The following is a 19,701-nucleotide window of genomic DNA, read 5'->3' on the forward strand; positions in this document are numbered from 1 at the left end:
GTTGCTAAATAAACTTTTTCGTTTTGTATTCTTAAGTAATATTAATGTATCATTGATTATTATTTATATACAGGGTGTAACAGAGTACCCAAATCAGACGACTTTTTTTTGCGAAATCTCACTTTAAAATGAAAAAGAATTTAATATAATATTTACAACATAAACCCACAATAAGATTAAATTACATTGAGCAAGAAAAGTAAACATCGTAACATGAATTACAATGTTTTATTTGAAAGTCAATGGAAAGAATTCGAGCATTTGTGAATGAAAATTAATTATTTGCATTTTTTTTAATTGATTGGACGAATTACAAAATTTTTCCTATAAAAGTTGTTTCTTTTTAAAAGTCCTATCCAATGATGCCTCACTCGAGCCCCTTCTCATTTGAAATAATGAAGTTTAGATCCATTTTTCCGATTTTCCAGTTTTTTCGAGAACTGCAAGTGTCACCATTTAATTCTTCATTGGGAATTTTATCACAAAAATTTTTTCCCCAACTTGCTTCGACAAATCGTTTTGAATAAGAACGGCTCTCTGTTACACCCTGTATATTCACATCATGTATTGTATATGCATCATATATGTATACATATATTTATATATACTTATATCATCGATTTACATAGGATTTATTTATATCTAATAAAATAAACAATAATAAATAAACAACAACTAACATAAAAAATATATTACATATGTAGTATCAAAAGTTCTGATGCGTCGTCGTAGAGGCCGAGCGCGATTGTCGGCACGATTGATGTCGCACGGCGCGGCGTAGCCACCACGATAAAAGTCGCGGCGCACAGTATCTTTTTCTTTTGTAATAAAAGCCGCCGCCAAATATTCGAAAAGCCCGACGTCGATATAAAACGACACAAAGCGAGCGGAACTGAAGAAGCTCTTTGTAGTTCGTAGAGAGAACAGCGTGATTCTAAGTTTTTCTGTATAAATATACATATATATTTTTATCATCTATCCTACACATATATAAAATGTTTTGTAGTTGCGAATTTATTAATAGAGGGAGAGAGGGAGGGAGAGAGAAAGAGAGAGAGAGAGAGAGAGAGAGGGTGAGAGAAAATATACATTTATATAAATGTAACTCATTAAATATTGCAGTGTTCTTTATCGTAAATTATATTATAAAAATATTTGTAAAGTGTATACATTAACTGTACTTCAATACTTATGCTCTCTTTACATTTGTCTTACAGAAATAATAAAATATAAAGTTTGCTTTAATTTACTCTTAAAGATCATTTCAAACAAAATAATTGCAATATCAGTTTGAATAAAAGTTCGATTTACGATTAGAAAAAAATTTTTAATTTAAGCATAATTTATGAATTTGTCGTAAACAAATTAACGCGGAAATATTGCTTTCTAAATTTTTTTTTTACACTTGACGAGCCGTGTAGTTCTTTCTGTATCTGCTGCAAAGTCTTGCCTTTGGTTTCAGGTACGTAGAAAAACGTGAATAAAGCACCAGCGAGACTGCATGCCGTAAATATCCAGAACAGTATTTGTATGTCGCAATTAACGGCTATAATCAGATAAAATTTTGTCACGCCAAAGACAAAGATGCAGATCGAGGTAACAATTATCATACCGCCGAGAGCTTTAATCTTCGTGGGAAATAGTTCACTAAACATGACCAACAGTAACTCAGATAAACCTACAGAGAACATGATTATGTACATGATTACGCCGACAGCAGGCAACCATGTTATATTGCTAATGTTTATTAAATCATGCTGCAACTGGAAATATATCGCGACCATTGCGGTCGAACAGGCGGAGCCGATTGTGGAGATGATCAGCAGCAATTTCCTCCCAATGCGATCGATGATAAACATGCAAATGATTATGCTAATCATTTGTACCGCTCCCAGTATCATATGGTTAAATACTTTCCATTTAACTTACTATTTGTCTGATCAAAAATTAACTCAGCGTATTGTTCCACGGCCTGAATGCCGCTCATTTCGTGCATAGCAATTATAGATATCACTGTTATTAAGGCTCTGTAAAATCAAATTCACACTCTTGCTTCCATAACAGGATAATTCAGTTACTAAAAGTTTACTGTAATAATTTTAAATTCTTTATGCAAAGAATTAGTAACTAATTTTTAAAAAAATGTCACAAAACTTATAAACCATATATTCTATAAATAATACATAGCTAAGAAAATGTCTTAATAAATATTTAGTTTGTAGATTCATATATATATATAGTATATTATATTTAGAATATATTTTTATTTATTTATGTTTAGAATACACTTGCAAATTTTGCAACATTTCTTTAAATATCAATATATATATATATATATATATATATATATATATATATATATATATATATAAATTTTATGTGATTCATTAAATTGTCCCCTTCCCTCCCTCCTTATATTATATTTATAATAAAGAAATTTTTTTTTAAATATTGACATATGCTATATATTATAAAAAATATATTTATAAAAAACTTCATTAGCAAAGTTTTTAAAAGAAAAATATAAATCTTGAACGTATATCTTTTATATTATACACATATAGTTAAATATAGAAAATGATATAGAGAATAATTAATTTTTAAGATCATATTGATTATATTAAATGCCGTTCATATTACGACAAAACAAAATTTGTAACATCTTACTTGCGATTTCCAGGCACGCATAAAAGTTCTCGAAAACCAGTATTATTTGCCAAATCAACTTGTACAAACCGTTCGATCTCATCTGCTTCCTTATAAACATCACTTTTTCCTCTTAATTGAATGAGAGAATTTATGGCCTTCTGTCTGGCATTGCGGCGCATCAATTGGTACGAAGATTCCGGTACCCAGATGAAAATGATCAGAAACAAGCAAGGCCCCGCCAAGGAGACAAAGGCAAGATTTCTAACTGATAGAAATGAACCTATCCCGTATTCAAGTGTGGCACCAAATTTTGAAGTGACTATTAACATGGATATCAAAATACCACGAATGTTTGCTGGTGAGATTTCACCAATATATATTACTGTCGTCGAATAAGCGATACCTATAGATAATCCAGCCAGAAATCTTGATATCTACAGCTCCTGAAATATAAAAAAGAAATAGGAACATTAATAGATGCATTGTGACAAATTGATTCTTATTCTGGTATTTTCTGAACTTAACAAGATAATGTTAACACTTTTATTAAACATAAACATATTAGTTTCCATATAGTTAAAAAACGCCTTTCTACATATATATATATATATGTATATATATATATATATATATATACATATATATATATATATATATATATATATATATATATATATATAGGGTAGGCCATTTTAATCTATGCACTGTAATATCTCAAAATCCGTAAGTTTAAGACAAAAATGTTTCAGACAAAAGTTGCATTGTTTCGAGAAGGCCATAAAAGGGTACTATTGGTTTGACCTTGAAGAATTATTTGAAGGTCACATGAACGTCATGTTTAATTTTTTAAATGGAACATCATATACAGGGTGTCCGTCCATAAATATCAGAGCAAATATTTCGTAACTGGTTAAAGTTACAAGAAAGTTTAATAAGACAAATTTGCACGGTTTTGAGTCTGCTATAAAGTGCATGTAAAATATTTTTTTTTACTTGTGATCTTTGCGAGTTATGAAGATCATCATCATTTTTTTAAATTGATACCCCTATTTTTTACATATTTATGTAGTAGGAATCATTTGCAATCAAAATCATATTTAGTAAAAAATTGATATTATGCATTGTTTACGAGATAATCGGTATCTAAAGTATCGAAGAAATAAACTGGATTATAATGATAGTATTTTTGAATTTGATTTGGAATGTCAAAGAGGTTGAGCAAATATATAAATAATTTTTTTGTGTAACATTTATTATTAATTTATGAATTGCTCGAAACTTCCACCATCATGTTCGATACAGCATTCAACACGTTTTATAACGTTTCTCATTGTTGATTGTAGCATTTCTGCTGTAATGTCTTCAATAGCTGTAGTGAGCTTATGACATAAGTCTTCTTCATTTTCTGAAACAGTAGCATAGACAATGTCTTTAATGTATCCCCAAAGGAAGAAGTCAAGATGTTAAGTCCGGAGATCTCAGTGGCCATCGCACAAGGCCATTAGTACCTATCCAACAATTAGGAAATCTCTCATTCAAAAAATTGACTACAGCACGTGTATTGTGTGCTGGAGCACTATCTTGTTAAAAAATAATTTTGGAAAAATAGATAATGGAAGATCGCGTAAGTATTCTTGAAAAGTTGTTTGCAAAAATTGTAAATATCTATCACCATTAAGATGACCATAAAAAAAGAAAAGTCCAATAATTTTCGTGTCAATGATTCCGCACCATACGTTCACTGAAAATCTGCGTTGAAAAATCTGCGGTGAACCTACATGCGACAAGAAATAGAGGATATTTTTTAAAGATTTTCTTTGCAACTTTAAAGAGAAAATCTTTAAAAAAAGTAGATTATATACATAAAATATACAATGCTAACATGCTAGTCAAATTCTTGAGATAAAAAATCTGGATTTATGAAAAGTAAAATGAACAAACAGAGAGTGAATTTGAATTCTTAATTTAAAAATATAATTTGAACATATTTGATATATCACTTTGTTTTTATATAAATATATTGTAGCAAATATAGAACTAATTTAATTACCCACGATGATGTTGCAAAGGCTATCATCAACCAGCTAATAATTGAAAGTACAGCCCCGAATAACATAGTGTTTTTTCTACCAAAAACATTCACTATGAATGCATTAATAATACAACCCGCCACAGTGCCTAGGGACAATATAGATGTGATCCAAGATGCTTCTTCCGTGGTCAAACGCACAGGACATGTTTCATCTTTTCCTTGCATCAATACAGGCAAAGATGGCGATGACCAACCAAAGTATTGGCCAAATGTTAGCATAATCAGATTTTCTAGTAAAAAAAGTAAATTTTAAACAGAACTGATATGTATCGACTTTATGTGTGTGTGTGTGTGTGTTCGTACACACAAAATTTATATTTGTGTAACTGTTTTTATTATAGTTTAATAATTTAATAATTTTAATTTTATATTAGAATTAAAATTTTTAAATATATAGAAACCATTTTTTTAGTTATACTTAATATATTATTTTTTCATTTGTACTATTTTCATACTCCTAAAAATATACTACAATGAATTAATTTAAATTAATAAAATTAATTTAAAATTGAGGCAAAATAAATATAATTGTTTTATATATCATAAGCAATTAACACTACTAAGTATACAAAAAAAGAGAATACAAAGTAACTGAAATTACATAATACTAAAAAAGTAGTACGCTCCAAAAAATGAAAGAAATATGAAGAATACTTCACAAATTAAATGTAAAGAGAATTTAAATAACATTGCGTGTTTATAAAAAAAAAAAAACAATTTTTAATTTGTTTTAAGTTTAATTATATATTAAAAATCAAGTCGATATTATATCTAAAAGTTTTATTTGTTTAATTATTCAAAAAACAATACATACCTGCTCTACAGCAGATATATTTTCTTCATCTTTACAATATGATCAGTTCCACGTGCAAACGTTAAATGAATTTGCAAAAACAAACTGACTAAATTTTGTTCAACTAAAAACATTTCAGATAATGCTATTAGATTAACTTTTGCCAACACATTACGCCAACACATCACACATTTTGAAAAAAAACATAATGTTATCAAAAAAGCCGTATTTTATTATCTTACGTAAGGTCTTAAAATTCCATTCGGCCACCTAATTGGCTAAACCAAATCTCATAACAATCTAAAACACGACTTAAAATGACCTTAAATATAAGAATAGACTATGAATACCAGGTATTTATATGTACATATATCTTAATTTAATTTTAATTTAAATACGATTACATATCTTATTAAGAATTATTACACAGACTTATGTTATTTATATGTTTGTAGTTAATAAGTATGAATAATGAATACATACTAAATGTCGCAAATTATCAGTTATGTTAAAAAACCATCTTAGTCAATCTCGCTAAATCCTATGTGAGGAGCCTCCTAAACGGTTCCGGTCGTAAAGGCGTGGTCAACACTATTGATTAAAATCATATCGTCAAAGATTTGAAAATTCACAATTAATAAAACCGATTAGATAATGGCTAACTCACTCAGAGCGAGACGAACGACGGCCGCACCGTCGTGTTAGGAACAACACATACACGACTGAAATTATAGGCAAAATAGGAAAAACCATAAGGACAACAATGTAGATGACACTGCCGATATGACAGTAGAGAACAAAAAAATCGTTCTTTAATATTCCTTACATTAAATATATTTCGGACCAATTCAGAAAATTGACAAAAAATTTGAATGCAACGTTGTCTTATACTGGAATTAACAACCTTCGCCAGCTCATTAAGGTAGGAAAAGATAACTTACCGAGAAATTCACTCAGCAATGTCGTCTATAAAATCAATTGTAAAAATTGCAATGCTTATTACGTGGACTTATAGGAAGACGCTTGGGAACAAGGGTTAAGGAGCATAAAAAAAGAACTGCGTCTTCAGTTATTAAGTCACTCGACAAACGTTCTTGTCACACAACACTTTAAACATTTCAACACGATTTCCCAATGAATACAGAGGGGCTCGATGATAAAAATACATTACAGTTCGATGTTCGTCACTACGTAGGATTAAATGATAATCGTCCAATCAATAATAAGAAAAAGTTGCGCGATAAATAGACCGTTCTTGCTACACCATAACTTAAATATTTAGACGCGATTTCCAAACGAGTACAGAAAAAAGCAACGACAAATTCTCAATTTCTTCTGTAACCGAATAATAAACACAGCTGAGTAAATTCTAAAATTTTCTAATTTTCACGAGCTCAGCGACAATCAAAACAAGGCGAAGAAAAGATACCTTCGGACCAATCTCAATACGTGGTCCTACCCAACACGCCTCAGGAAAATTATATAAAAAGGGAGAATTGCTAAAACGCTTATGATCATTATTCTTAAAACCTCTACAAGCTCTTAGAGTTCTTAGAGTCAATCACTCAGAAATTCGGTGTCGGTAATGTCAGTTAGTAGTGCTCTATCAGTACCTTCCCGTAGAAACTTGACTTTCGTTCGGGCTCTCCTTCTATTTGTTAACGCAAATTCAGTGCGTGATCCATGAGCACAACCCTCGACGCTCAGCTGCAGCACAACACAGGAACGGAAAGAACACCACAAGACTACCGAACACAAGACTTCGCCTAAAATAGTAAGTCGAGTTAATTAATCGTTAATTAGATAAAATCAGACCCGTAACACACGCACACAGTCCTTTATAACAACACAAGCAAAAGATGTAACTTTCCACCCAGAACATAAAATTTTAGACTCTCACTCTCCCTCTCATTATTCTGGGTGATGACCTCCGTACTAATGTAACATCCGCGATTAAAACACACACCCACACACACACACACACACACGCACACGCCACACGCGCACGCACACGCACACGCACACGCACACGCACACGCACACGCACACGCACACGTACACACATTTAAATCTAAGACCGCTATTAGAAAAATTATATGAAAGAATCATATGTATAACGTTAGGATTTAAAAAAATAAATGTAATTAAAATATTAAATAATCAACAAATTTATTTAACTCCCTCTCTCTTTCCGCGAAGGATCACACTTGGTCCCGTCCCGTGTAAAAGAGATTAAATTCTCTGACCAAAAAGATACCACCGAGCAAGCGAGTCACTCGTCGGTAAGATATTTGACATCGGAACAGTTCCTGTTACGTTCTTCTTCTGACCCATCCTTTCCACGGACTTGGACGTAACATTGCTTTCTAAATCTTTTTTTTACACCTGACGAGCCATGCAGTTCTTTCTGTATCTGCTGCAAAGTCTTGCCTTTGGTTTCAGGTACGTAGAAAAACATGAATACAGCACCAGTGAAACTGCACGCTGTAAATATCCAGAACGGTGTTTGTATACCGAAATTATCGGCTACAATTAGATACATTTTTGTCACACCGAAGACAATGGTACAGCTTGTAATAGCATTTACCATAGTAGCGAAAGCTTTTACGTTTGTAGAAAATAGTTCACTCTCCATGACAGTCGGTATCGGAGCTAGACCTACAGAGAACATGATTACATACATGATTGCACCGACAGCAGGCAACCATGTTACATTGTTAGTGTTCACATCATCATGCTTCAATTGGAAATATATCGCGACCATAGCGGTTGAACAGGCAGAGCCGATTGTGGAGATGATCAGCAGCGATTTCCTGCCGTTGCGATCGATAATAAACAAACAAGTGATTGTGCTAATCATTTGTACCGCTCCCAGTATCATGGTTAAATATTTCCCATCTAACTTACTATTTGTCTGATCAAAAATTAACTCAGCGTATTGTTCCACGGCCTGAATACCGCTCATTTGGTGAGTAATCACTAGAGATAGCATTATTATTAGGGCTCTGTAAAATCAAATTCACACTTTTTAAATACTTCTACAATAGGATGATAGTTTAAAAATTATCAAAAGTTACTATAATTAGAGTTCCTAAAGGGATAGGAGTCTAAACACAGTGACATAATATGATGGAAAAGTTTGAAAACAAGACACGTAATTACAGAAAAGATAGATATGTATGTATCTTCTTTCTATACATATTATGGCAGATAAGATAATTTGTATGACATATAAGAAAGGTAAGTAATAATATATAAAAAATTATAATACAATATAATTATTATATTTAAATTTAATAATAGTAATTTAATAATAATAATAATTAATAATAATAAATAATAATAATAGTAATAATAATAATAATAATTATTATTATTATTATTATTATTATTATTATATAGTTATTATAATAATCATTATTAACTTTAACCTTTTTTTTTTAACTCAAAATTTAAATTTTTTGTAGAATAATTTCTTTTATCCTTACATTATGTTTTTCATAATAAATGTTACCAATTATATTAACATAAAATTTTGAAAATATTTATAAATATTTATAGAAAATAATTTAAATATGTGTAACTAATTTATTTTATATACTTGTCACAAAATATAAAATTTTAATCTACTTTTACTAAAATAATTTATATCTAATTTATAATTTATGTTAAAATTTTTGTACTTTAGTACTAATTGATTCCGCCATTGTATGTCATGACTAATCAACCGTTAGTCGTTCAAGGCCAAACTCTTACTTCAGGGTCTTTAACTATAATGACTTTGCATTCTTTATGCAGAGAATTATAATTTATTCACAGAAGTGTTACAAAATTTATAAATATATATTATATATAAGTATCACATAGCTAAGAAAATGTCTTAATAAATATTTAGTTTGCAGATTCATGTATATAAAATATTTTATTTAGAATATACTTTTCTAATATTTATGTTTATACAATGCATACATTTATAAATTTTGCAACATATCTTTAAATATTATAATATATATACATATTAATTTTATGATTCATTAAATCTTACCAATATTAAATTTATAATATTATATTAATATTTATAAAGAAAATATTTTTTTAATATTAACATATATTATAATTATAAAAAATACATTTGTAAAAAACTTCATTAACAAAATTTCTAAAACAAAAGTATAAATCGCACCCCGTTTATATCATATACATATAGCTAAATATAGAAAATAAAATAATATAGAAAATAATTATATTTTTGAAGATTATATTGATTATATTGAATATCGTTTATATTTTGACAAAACAAAGTTTGATATCTTACCTGCGATTTCCAGGGACACATAAAATTTTTCGAAAATCAATATTATTTGTCAAATCAAATTGCACAGATTGTTCAATATCATCTGCTTCTTTATAAACATCATTTTTTCCTCTCAATTGAATGAGAGAAGTTATGGCTTTTTGTCTAGCATTGCGGCGCATCAATTGATACGGGGATTCCGGTACCCAGATGAAAGTGATCAAAAGCAAGCAAGGCGCCGCCAAGGACACAAAAGCAAGATTTCTAACTGATAGAAATGGACCTATCACGTACTCAAGTGCAGTGCCAAATTTTGAAGTGACTGTTAACATGGCTGTCAAAATACCACGAATATTCGCTGGTGAAATTTCACCAATATATATTATTATCGCTGGATAAGTAATACCTGTAGATAATCCGGCCACAAATCTCGATATATACAACTCCTGAGAAACACAGAAAAAATAAGAACGTTAATAGATGTATTGTGTCAAATTGATGCTCATTTTAATGTTTTCAGAAGGATAATGACTCAGAAAGATAATGTTAACACTTTTATTAAACATATTAGTTTCTATATAGTTAAAAATTGCTTATATATGCTTTCATTCCTTTTCCCCTTCTAAAAACCACGTTTAATTTATTTTACTTTAATATCTTTGTATTATTTTAATGATAAACATAATAATATTCAAAAATGTTATTATAGTTTTAATGAAATTTAGCGCTTACATAATTATTTATATATTAAATACTTTAAATATTTTGAAATATGATTTTAATAATTTTTCTATAAAATATTTTTTAATAGTAATTGAAAATTTTAGAAAGAGAAAGCTAAATCTTCTGATAATACAAGATTTATTTGTTGTTTTTGATTATTATTATTATTACAGTGACATAAATAACAAAAATATAAAAATATATAGAGAAATATTTTTTTTTTTATTTTAATTGTAAGATAAAGTTGACAAAACATATTGAGATTCTTTGAGTATTATTATTTTATAGTTTTTTACAATATATAACAACTTGAACGAATTTGTTTTTTAATATATTTCATGTTTATAAAACTGAATTAAGGCTATTTAAAAAATAGATTTTATAAAAAATATTATTTCAACAATCGTCGAATGATAATTAGATAACAATCAGATAATAATATTTTTATAAAATAAATGTAAGTATTTGATGTGGTATTTGCATGCAAATCACGGAGGAAACATATACATATAATAGATATTAAAAGTTATTTGAAAATTAAAAGTTTGTTTATAAATTGCACAGTAACATAAAATTTAAATTTAAATTGCACTGTTTTCAAAGAAAATCTTTAAAAAAATAGATTATGTGCATAAAATATACAATGCAAACATGCTAGTCAAATTCTTAAGATAAAAAATCTGGATTTATAAGAAGTAAAATGAACAGATAGAGAGTGAACTTGAATTCTTAATATCAAAATATAATTTAAACACATTTGATGTATCATTTCGTTTTTATATAAATATATTGTAGCAAATATAGAAGTTATTTAATTACCCATGATGATGTTGCAAAGGCAATCATCAACCAACCAATAATTGAAGGTACAGCCGCGAATAACATGGTGTTTTTTCTGCCAATAACATTCACTAAAAAGGCACAAATAATACAACCTGCCATTGTACCTATTATAAGTAAAGATGATACCCAAGATGCTTCTTCCGTGGTCAAACGAACTGGATATGTTTCATCTTTTCTTTGAATCAATACAGGCAAAGATGGCGATGCCCAACCAAAATATTGGCCAACTGTTAACATACCTAAATTTCCTAGTGAAATAAATAAATTTTAGAACTGATTATGTGTCGGGTTTGTGAGTTGTCATATAAAATTTATATTTTTGTAATAGTTTTTATTATAATTTAATAATTTAATAATTTTAATATTATATTAAAATTAAAGTTTTTAAATATATAAAGACAATTTATTTAAAGTTATATTTAATATATTATTTTTTTATATGTATAATTTGCAAGAAAAAATTTTTTTTTTAAATATGTATTTCTTTAACTTAACGTAAAATATAATTTAATTATAATATAATAAATCATATAATAAAAACTGTATAACATAATAGATGAAAAATGTTATGTATATTTATATTTACTTATGCAAAATATGAACTCGATTTATTGCATTTTATGACATTTTTTATAAATTATAATGATGTTAAACATAAAAACAATAATAATAAGATTATAATAATGTTGAAAGATGTCAAGGAACAGTTTGAAGTTTGGAGAAACTGTTGAACTTTTAGCGTTTGTTAATTTTAACACATGCGCACAGAAAAAAAATAGGAATCTATGTTTTTCTTTCTCGCATATATCTTGGACACATTTTTAGTTCATGGAAAACAATGGTATTCCTCTTCCATATGTATGCTCTAAGATAGGGTAAACTAGGATATGATGGCCATACGGAAAAGATGGCCATAGGCTATAATTTTTTCAATAATCGCATATATGTATATATATATATTTTTTTTTCTCTGTGCGCATGTGTTAAAATTAACAAACGCTAAAAGTTTAACAGTTTCTCCAAACTTATAATATTATATATATTACATATAATTTCTAATCTAATTTTTCTCTTTATAAAAAATGGCATAAAACTTCGAACGTGAATATATTAAAGCGTTAAAGCTTTTTTTCCTTAATGTTAATTAACTGTTTCTGTTATGCACTGTGATTTGCTTCATTCGTGTTATATAGGTACATCATATACATATAATATATACATTTATGATACATGTACTTTTCTTTACTTGTTTCTCTTTTTCTCTTTTTTATTTGCTTTAACCTACTCCTTTTTTCTCCTTTTTTTTCTTTTTTTTTCTTCTCTATTTTTCATCTCCTTTAATTTATCTTTGTATTACGTAAACTATTGTAATTAGACAAACTGTCAAAATTTGCATAACAAGTTGACAGCCGCAAACGACACTAATGACACAAGTCGCAGCGCACGCGAACGAGATATCCAATTAACATCGTGGAAGAGAGGCTTCAACACTTCGATGTATTCGAGTTCGAGGTTTCACATTTTTTAGAAAGGAACTATACTTTCATACTTCTAAAAATATATTACATTTAAATTTAAGATAAAATTAAGACAATATTAATATAATTGTTTTATGTATCATAAACAATTAACATTATTGAGTATACGAAGAAAAAGTATATAAAGTTAAAGAGATTACATAATACTAAAAAAAAGTAATACGCTCCAAAAAATAAAACATGAAAAAAATATAAAAAACATTTCCCAAATTAAATATAAAGAGAATTTAAATAAAATTGTATGTTTCTAAAAAAATAATTTTTAATTTATTTTAAGTTGAATTATATATTAATAATGAGAATCAAGCCATTTACATGCAAAAGTTTATTTGTCTAATTATTCCAAAAAACATACCTGCTGCAGCAGCAAGATATAATTTCTTCATCTTTTACAATATGATCAGTTTCACGTGCAAATGTAGAATGAATTTGCAAAAACAAACTGACTGAATTTTGTTCAAGTAAAAATATTTCAGATAATGCTATCAGATCAACTGTGTAAATTTTGCCAACAAATTACGCCAACACATTACACATTAAAAAAAAAACATAATAATATCGAAAAAGCTGTATTTATAGTCCGTTTTTATATTTTATTATCTTAAGTAAGATCTTAAAATTCCATTTGGCTACCTGAACGGATTTTTAAAAAACAACTTAAAACGATCTTAAATATACAGACTATAATTACCTAACATTTATATAATCTTAATTTTAAAATGATAAGATATCTTATCTAGGATTATTACGCTTATTGCACTTATATGTGTTAATTAATATAAACTATAAAACCAATGCTATAAATGATAAAGCTAATTTAATCTTTAACATATATTCCTCAGATGTCACGTCCACCAAAAGTTTACTCAATTTTGAGTTATTAGCAGATTTGCGGTACAAACAATGCGATTCATCTTCAACTATTATAACATCACTGAGTTTATCTTTTTTCAAATTCAATCACATTACATAATTAAATTATTTATATAGACCCTTATTGTAAATACGAATGTTAAATTTATTTTTGAAACTTTTGTTTTTTGAACATGCACCATTTGATATCTGAGCCATTGAACTTATTTAAAATGATATTTACTTCAACTTTGATTTTGAATTAACTTAAATTTATTATTATTATAACATATTATAATATTTATTATTATAACACGAATGTTACATGAAAGAACGAAACCCATAAACTGACTGGACACTTTTCATACTAAACTGATCATAATATAAAAAAGGATTTGTGTGTGCGTATGCATGTACGTGTGCGTGTGGGTGTGCGTGTGTGCGTGTGCGTGTGCGCGCGCGCGTGTGTAGTGAGGATATATAAGGGTTTTTCTTTCAAGCACTGAACAATAATTCTTTACCGTTTAGAAATGGGATATCATTGGTGAGATATTATTATTTCATCGATGGTTTTAGTAATAACCTGGGTTGCGTAATTCAGTGTGGTGTTCAAAACACAAGCAATAGTTTTTATATTATTTTTTTTTGATGTGCAAAATAATAAAAATACTAAAAACTGCTATCTAAATATTATATTGTTGTGAGAATATATTTATTGCTTCTAAAAAGGAACTTTAACTCCAAAAATATTCAATTTATTTCTTTGTGAACAGTTAGTATGGTGCTATATGAAGTCAAAGTTATAATTTTTTTTTATTTTATATTGTCAACATTGTCATATAACAACTAGAAAAATGTATAAATAAGAGACATTTGCAAAAATGTATATTGTGAATAGAATTTAGACCATACATATACATGACTTAATGTCACAAAAAATTACATAAATACCGTTTTACGTGTTAACGTGTAATTATTGTAAAATAATTAATTATTTAAGAAGCATACAGATGATTGTAAAAAATAAAGTCACTTGTATGATGTCTAATATAATAATTAAATATTTGCCTAATATAATAATTAAGTATTCCTTCTAAATTAGTATTCGCTTGGTCCAAGATTATTTGAGTTTGATGACTTAAACACCACTCAATAAATTCTGCTCAAACATAGTAATATTATTACTTAGCAAAATAAAGTTTATTAATGGAACATTTATTCATAAATTAATAAATGCTATCAATAATAATTATCAGTAATATCCAATCATTTTCTTATTATGGGATTATATACTGATAAATCCAATACAAAATATTTTTACATTATTTTATAAATAATTATTTTATAAAACTAGAAGATCTATTATACGTACACGTAAAAAAAAAATTTGATATTTTTTATTGTTACCAAGAAATAAACAAAAAACATTTGCAATTATTGTGATGCCCGGAAATGATCAAATATTAACTACAAATGTTCAAAATGCCTGCCATCTTTTCATCTTTCAATTAATATCATTATTGATGTTACAGCTTTGACTATACTATATGTAATATTTATATATTATATACTGTTTGAAAGGTGATACTCTCACTTGATATTTGAATATAATAAAATAATATTGATTTATTTTTGTTGTTTCTAATATGTGAAAAAAATTATATTATTAAAAATAAATGACAGAAAAGTTCATATTTAGCATATACATATGTTTCGTGCATTTAGAAAAGATGTAAGATAAATATTCACAGGCTGGGATGTAAAATTTCTAAATAAAAGTAACATTTTCAGAAATACAAATTTTTATTAAAAACCAGAACAATAATCTGGATATAAAGAAATGATCACAAAAAAAGTCGACAATATTTGACACTACATGTGTTCGCCTGACAGATCACCTTTATGCAACATCGGTTCACGTTAAAAATCCAGCGGAATAAACATCAGAATAAACAACAGAATAACCTAACAAAATGATAATTTCTTCTGATTATGTCGAACTTTTTATTAATTAAAAGCTAATTCTTTTTGCTATGTATCTACTGGAGGGAACTCGCAATGAATAACAGAATAACATCCCGCGTGAACACTCTTGCAGTTGAGTTAAGACATTACGAATAGGTCAATCAAACTTATCATAATTATCATACTGTATTTCTGAGCATCTAGTTTTTTTCGCTCTGACTTAAAAGCCTCAAGAATCCTTCCTCGTCATCTATTTGTAATAATTTGGAAAATACGATTATTTCAAAAGTCGTGTTTTACAGTAAAAATGATTTTAAACTTAATTCATGTTTTGTGAATATAACTTTTTCCAATTCTCTGATGCACATCCATCAACAAGCTCTTTGTGGATAATTAAAAATTTTTTTAAATTAATAGATAAAAATAGGGTCAACATTCGTTGACTCCAGCAATTGCAATTTTTCTTGCGCTCGCATTTTGCCAAAATAGAATTCAATTTAATAAATCTTTATTTTCTTTCTTTCTTCGATCATTTTGTCCAAATTTAAACAATTCTTAGATTTCCGCAGAATGTTTCATTTTTTTTAAAATCTTTAAGTCGTTCATTCATTTATGGAATTATTCATTACATTTCTCTGCTTTTCTCAATCGCTCTTATTTCCTGTCACTTATTTTTACTCATTTATTTTTGTTTCTCGTTTTAACATATATTCAAATTGTCTATATTAACACTCTTAAAGCTGTAACTTTTTCTTATTACTCTTATTGTTAGCTCGGACACAGAAGAATTTTTCATCTCTCCTTTTCCTCCTTAATTGGCACCTTTAAGATCTGTACTATCCTTTTCTTAAATTTTTTCCCTTTCGTTTCAAATTCTTTCCATCTAACAATTTAATTATTGTCGCTTTTATATTATATATTTGTAGAATATCAAAAGAATTAGGAATAAAAAGTTACTTACAAAGTATACAAAATTATTGGAATAAATGAATGAATCTTGTGGCTCGGACTTGACAAATTTTATAATTTATTAATTTAATTTAGATGCATGTTTCAACGATAAAATTTCAAATTTTAATTTTTAATCTAACGTACGTGCAAGCGGTAAAATCTACACTTTTGTCTTAATCTATATACACTTACTTTTTCTCATTTATATGCTTATTTTCATTATTCTGACTTATAACTTTCAAATTTGTGTAATACACAAGATAATAATTACAAACACATACATTACATATACATTAACCATATTTGTATTTCTTTTCATGTTACTGCAGATCGTAAAATCAATTATATATCATTGATATTTGATATTTTAATAATAGTTTATGCATTCTTTCCACCTTAAATTTTTAATAAATTATGGTATGTAATCTAATAATTTAATTGTTTAATTAATTAACCCTGGTGTTGCTTCCCTAATCCAGAATCACACTTAGTTTTAGCCCATGTAATAAAAATTAAATCTCTTTATTAAAAGAACCACCGAATGTCTAAAACATACAGCGTAAGAATGACTTTCCAGGTTGTTGACCTGTTTTTTAGGCTCGATAGTTTTTTCGATACTCACTTCTTAAAAGTATAATAAAAAGTATGATAATACTTGTTACTCCTTTTCGACGATCCACTGATCTGGATATTAATATTATATTGTATATATTTATTATAATAAAATAAGTTATATGAAAAGTAAATCAAACAAAACTAGATAAAATAACAACAAAATAATAAAAGTATATCTTCTGGTGAAATTTCATAAAAATATATGTGATCAAATGGGCGATGTCTTTTAATGCCAGTTAATTTGGCCATGAATCTCCGATATCCACAGCTTCTGAGAACCAGAGGCAAAGAAACATTAATAAATATATTGATAGATTAAATTGATTTTTATTTTAATTACAAACTATATAATTTCCGATATATTGTTAAGATATAAATATATTAAATAATTTTATTAAAAAATATACGTTTATGTCGAAATCATGAATATATATCTATTCATGAAATTTCAATGAATATATATTTATTTATCTATAGCTACAACAATAAAATATTTTTTCTTTATATTTGCAGCAATTGTTTTTATATACGAGTGTTAAATAATATTTTTATAATAAAAAGTTGTTAATAAAACACTTTCTAGAAAATTTAGTTAATACTTACATCAGTTTTATTTAAAACATTACAAGGTTTTTATATAATTATTTATCTTGTTATCAAATAGAAAAAGTTTCTATATGTTTAATGATGTTTTATTTAAAAAAGATTAAAAATATCTTATTATAAGTAAATTAGAGAATATATGTATATAATAAATATCATATGAAATGTATTATCTGTATATATATATTTCAAGAAAAAACTTACAACGTTACTAAATAAACTTTTTCGTTTTGTATTCTTAAGTGATATTAATGTTTCATTGATTGTTATTTATATACAGGGTGTAACAGAGTGCCCGAATCAGGCGATTTTCTTTTGCGAAATCTCACTTTGAAATGAAAAAAAATTTAATATAATGTTTACAACATAAACCCACAATAAGATTAAATTACATTGAGCAAAAAAAGTAAACATTGTAACATGAGTTACAACGTTTGTTTTGTTTGGAAGTCAATGGAAAGAATTCGAGCTTTTGTGTACTTAACAGAAATAATAAAATATAAAGTTTGCTTTAATTTACTTTTAAAGATAATTTCAAACAAAATAATTGCAACATCAGTTTGAATGAAAGCTCGATTTACGATTAGAAAAAAATTTTTAATTAAGCATAATTTATGAATTTGTCGTAAACAAATTAACGCGGAAATATTGCTTTCTAAATTTTTTTTTACACCTGACGAACCGTGCAGTTCTTCTTGTATCTGCTGCAAAGTCTTGCCTTTGGTTTCAGGTACGTAGAAAAAAGCAACGTGAATAAAGTGAGACTGCACGCCGTAAATATTCAGAACGGTATTTGTATGCCGCAATTAAGGGCTATAATCAGATAAAATTTTGTCACGCTAAATACAAAGATGCAGATCGAGATAATAGTTATCATACCGCCGAGAGCTTTTACGTTCGTGGCAAATAAGTCACTAAACATGACCATCGGTAGCTGAAATTAACCTACAGAGAACATGATTACGCCGACAGCAGGCAACCATGTTATATTGCTAATGTTTATAAAATCATGCTATAACTGGAAATATATCGCGACCATTGCGGTCAAACAGGCGGAGCCGATTGTGGAGATGATCCGCAGCAATTTCCTCCCACTGCGATCGATGATAAACATACAAATGATTATGCTAATCATTTGTACCGCTCCCAGTATCATGGTCAAATACTTTCCATTTAACTTATTATTTGTCTGATCAAAAATTAACTCAGCGTATTGTTCCACGGCCTGAGTGCCGCTCATTTTGTGCGTAGCAATTATAGATATTACTGTTATGAAGGCTCTGTAAAATCAAATTCACCCTCTTGCTTCCATAACAGGATAATTCAGAGTTACTAAAAGTTTACTGTAATAATTTTAAATTCTTTATGCAAAGAATTATTAACTAATTTTTAAAAAAATGTCACACAATTTGTTAAACCATGTATTCTATAAATAATACATAACTAAGAAAATGTCTTAATAAATATTTAATTTGTTGATTTATATATGTATATAGAATATTATATTTAGAGTATATTTTTATTTATTTATGTTTAAAATACACTTGTAAATTTTGCAACATTTCTTTAAATATCTATATATATATATATATATATATATATAATTGGTATGTTTTAACTGGAAACTAATTTCAAAATAAATTTACTTAAACATTTTTATATGTGTTGTTTGAATGACAGAACATTATACCGAAAAAAAGTTACATATTTTTTAATAATACCATATTTAAGGTTCATAATAAATATAATTATTTATATTTTAAAACGTTATAGTGATTTTTTA

The 19,701-nt window shown here is 27.5% G+C and overlaps 1 protein-coding gene and 2 pseudogenes across 2 annotated transcripts; all 3 read right to left on the minus strand.

Annotated features, from left to right (window-relative positions):
• Positions 1 to 1,306: 1,306 nt before the first annotated feature.
• On the minus strand, positions 1,307 to 5,719 carry LOC140663262 (facilitated trehalose transporter Tret1-like; annotated as a pseudogene).
• Positions 5,720 to 7,678: 1,959 nt separating this feature from the next.
• On the minus strand, positions 7,679 to 13,453 carry LOC140676084 (facilitated trehalose transporter Tret1-like). 2 transcript variants are annotated; one of them, XM_072910761.1, is made up of 5 exons: positions 13,288 to 13,453; positions 11,371 to 11,642; positions 9,850 to 10,274; positions 8,122 to 8,539; positions 7,679 to 8,018 (listed from the first exon to the last, which is right to left on the minus strand). In XM_072910761.1, exons 1-5 carry the CDS (start codon positions 13,316 to 13,318, stop codon positions 7,914 to 7,916), a joined length of 1,251 nt encoding a protein of 416 aa, XP_072766862.1. In that variant the 5' UTR covers positions 13,319 to 13,453; the 3' UTR covers positions 7,679 to 7,913. The 2 variants fall into 2 exon arrangements, with proteins under 2 accessions (XP_072766862.1, XP_072766861.1); XM_072910760.1 differs by having other exon boundaries at positions 7,679 to 8,539.
• A 4,098-nt stretch (positions 13,454 to 17,551) lies between these two features.
• On the minus strand, positions 17,552 to 19,572 carry LOC140663263 (solute carrier family 2, facilitated glucose transporter member 8-like; annotated as a pseudogene).
• Positions 19,573 to 19,701: the final 129 nt, after the last annotated feature.

Source organism: Anoplolepis gracilipes, chromosome 2 (genome assembly GCF_047496725.1).
Source record: "Anoplolepis gracilipes chromosome 2, ASM4749672v1, whole genome shotgun sequence".
NCBI lineage: Eukaryota > Metazoa > Arthropoda > Insecta > Hymenoptera > Formicidae > Anoplolepis > Anoplolepis gracilipes.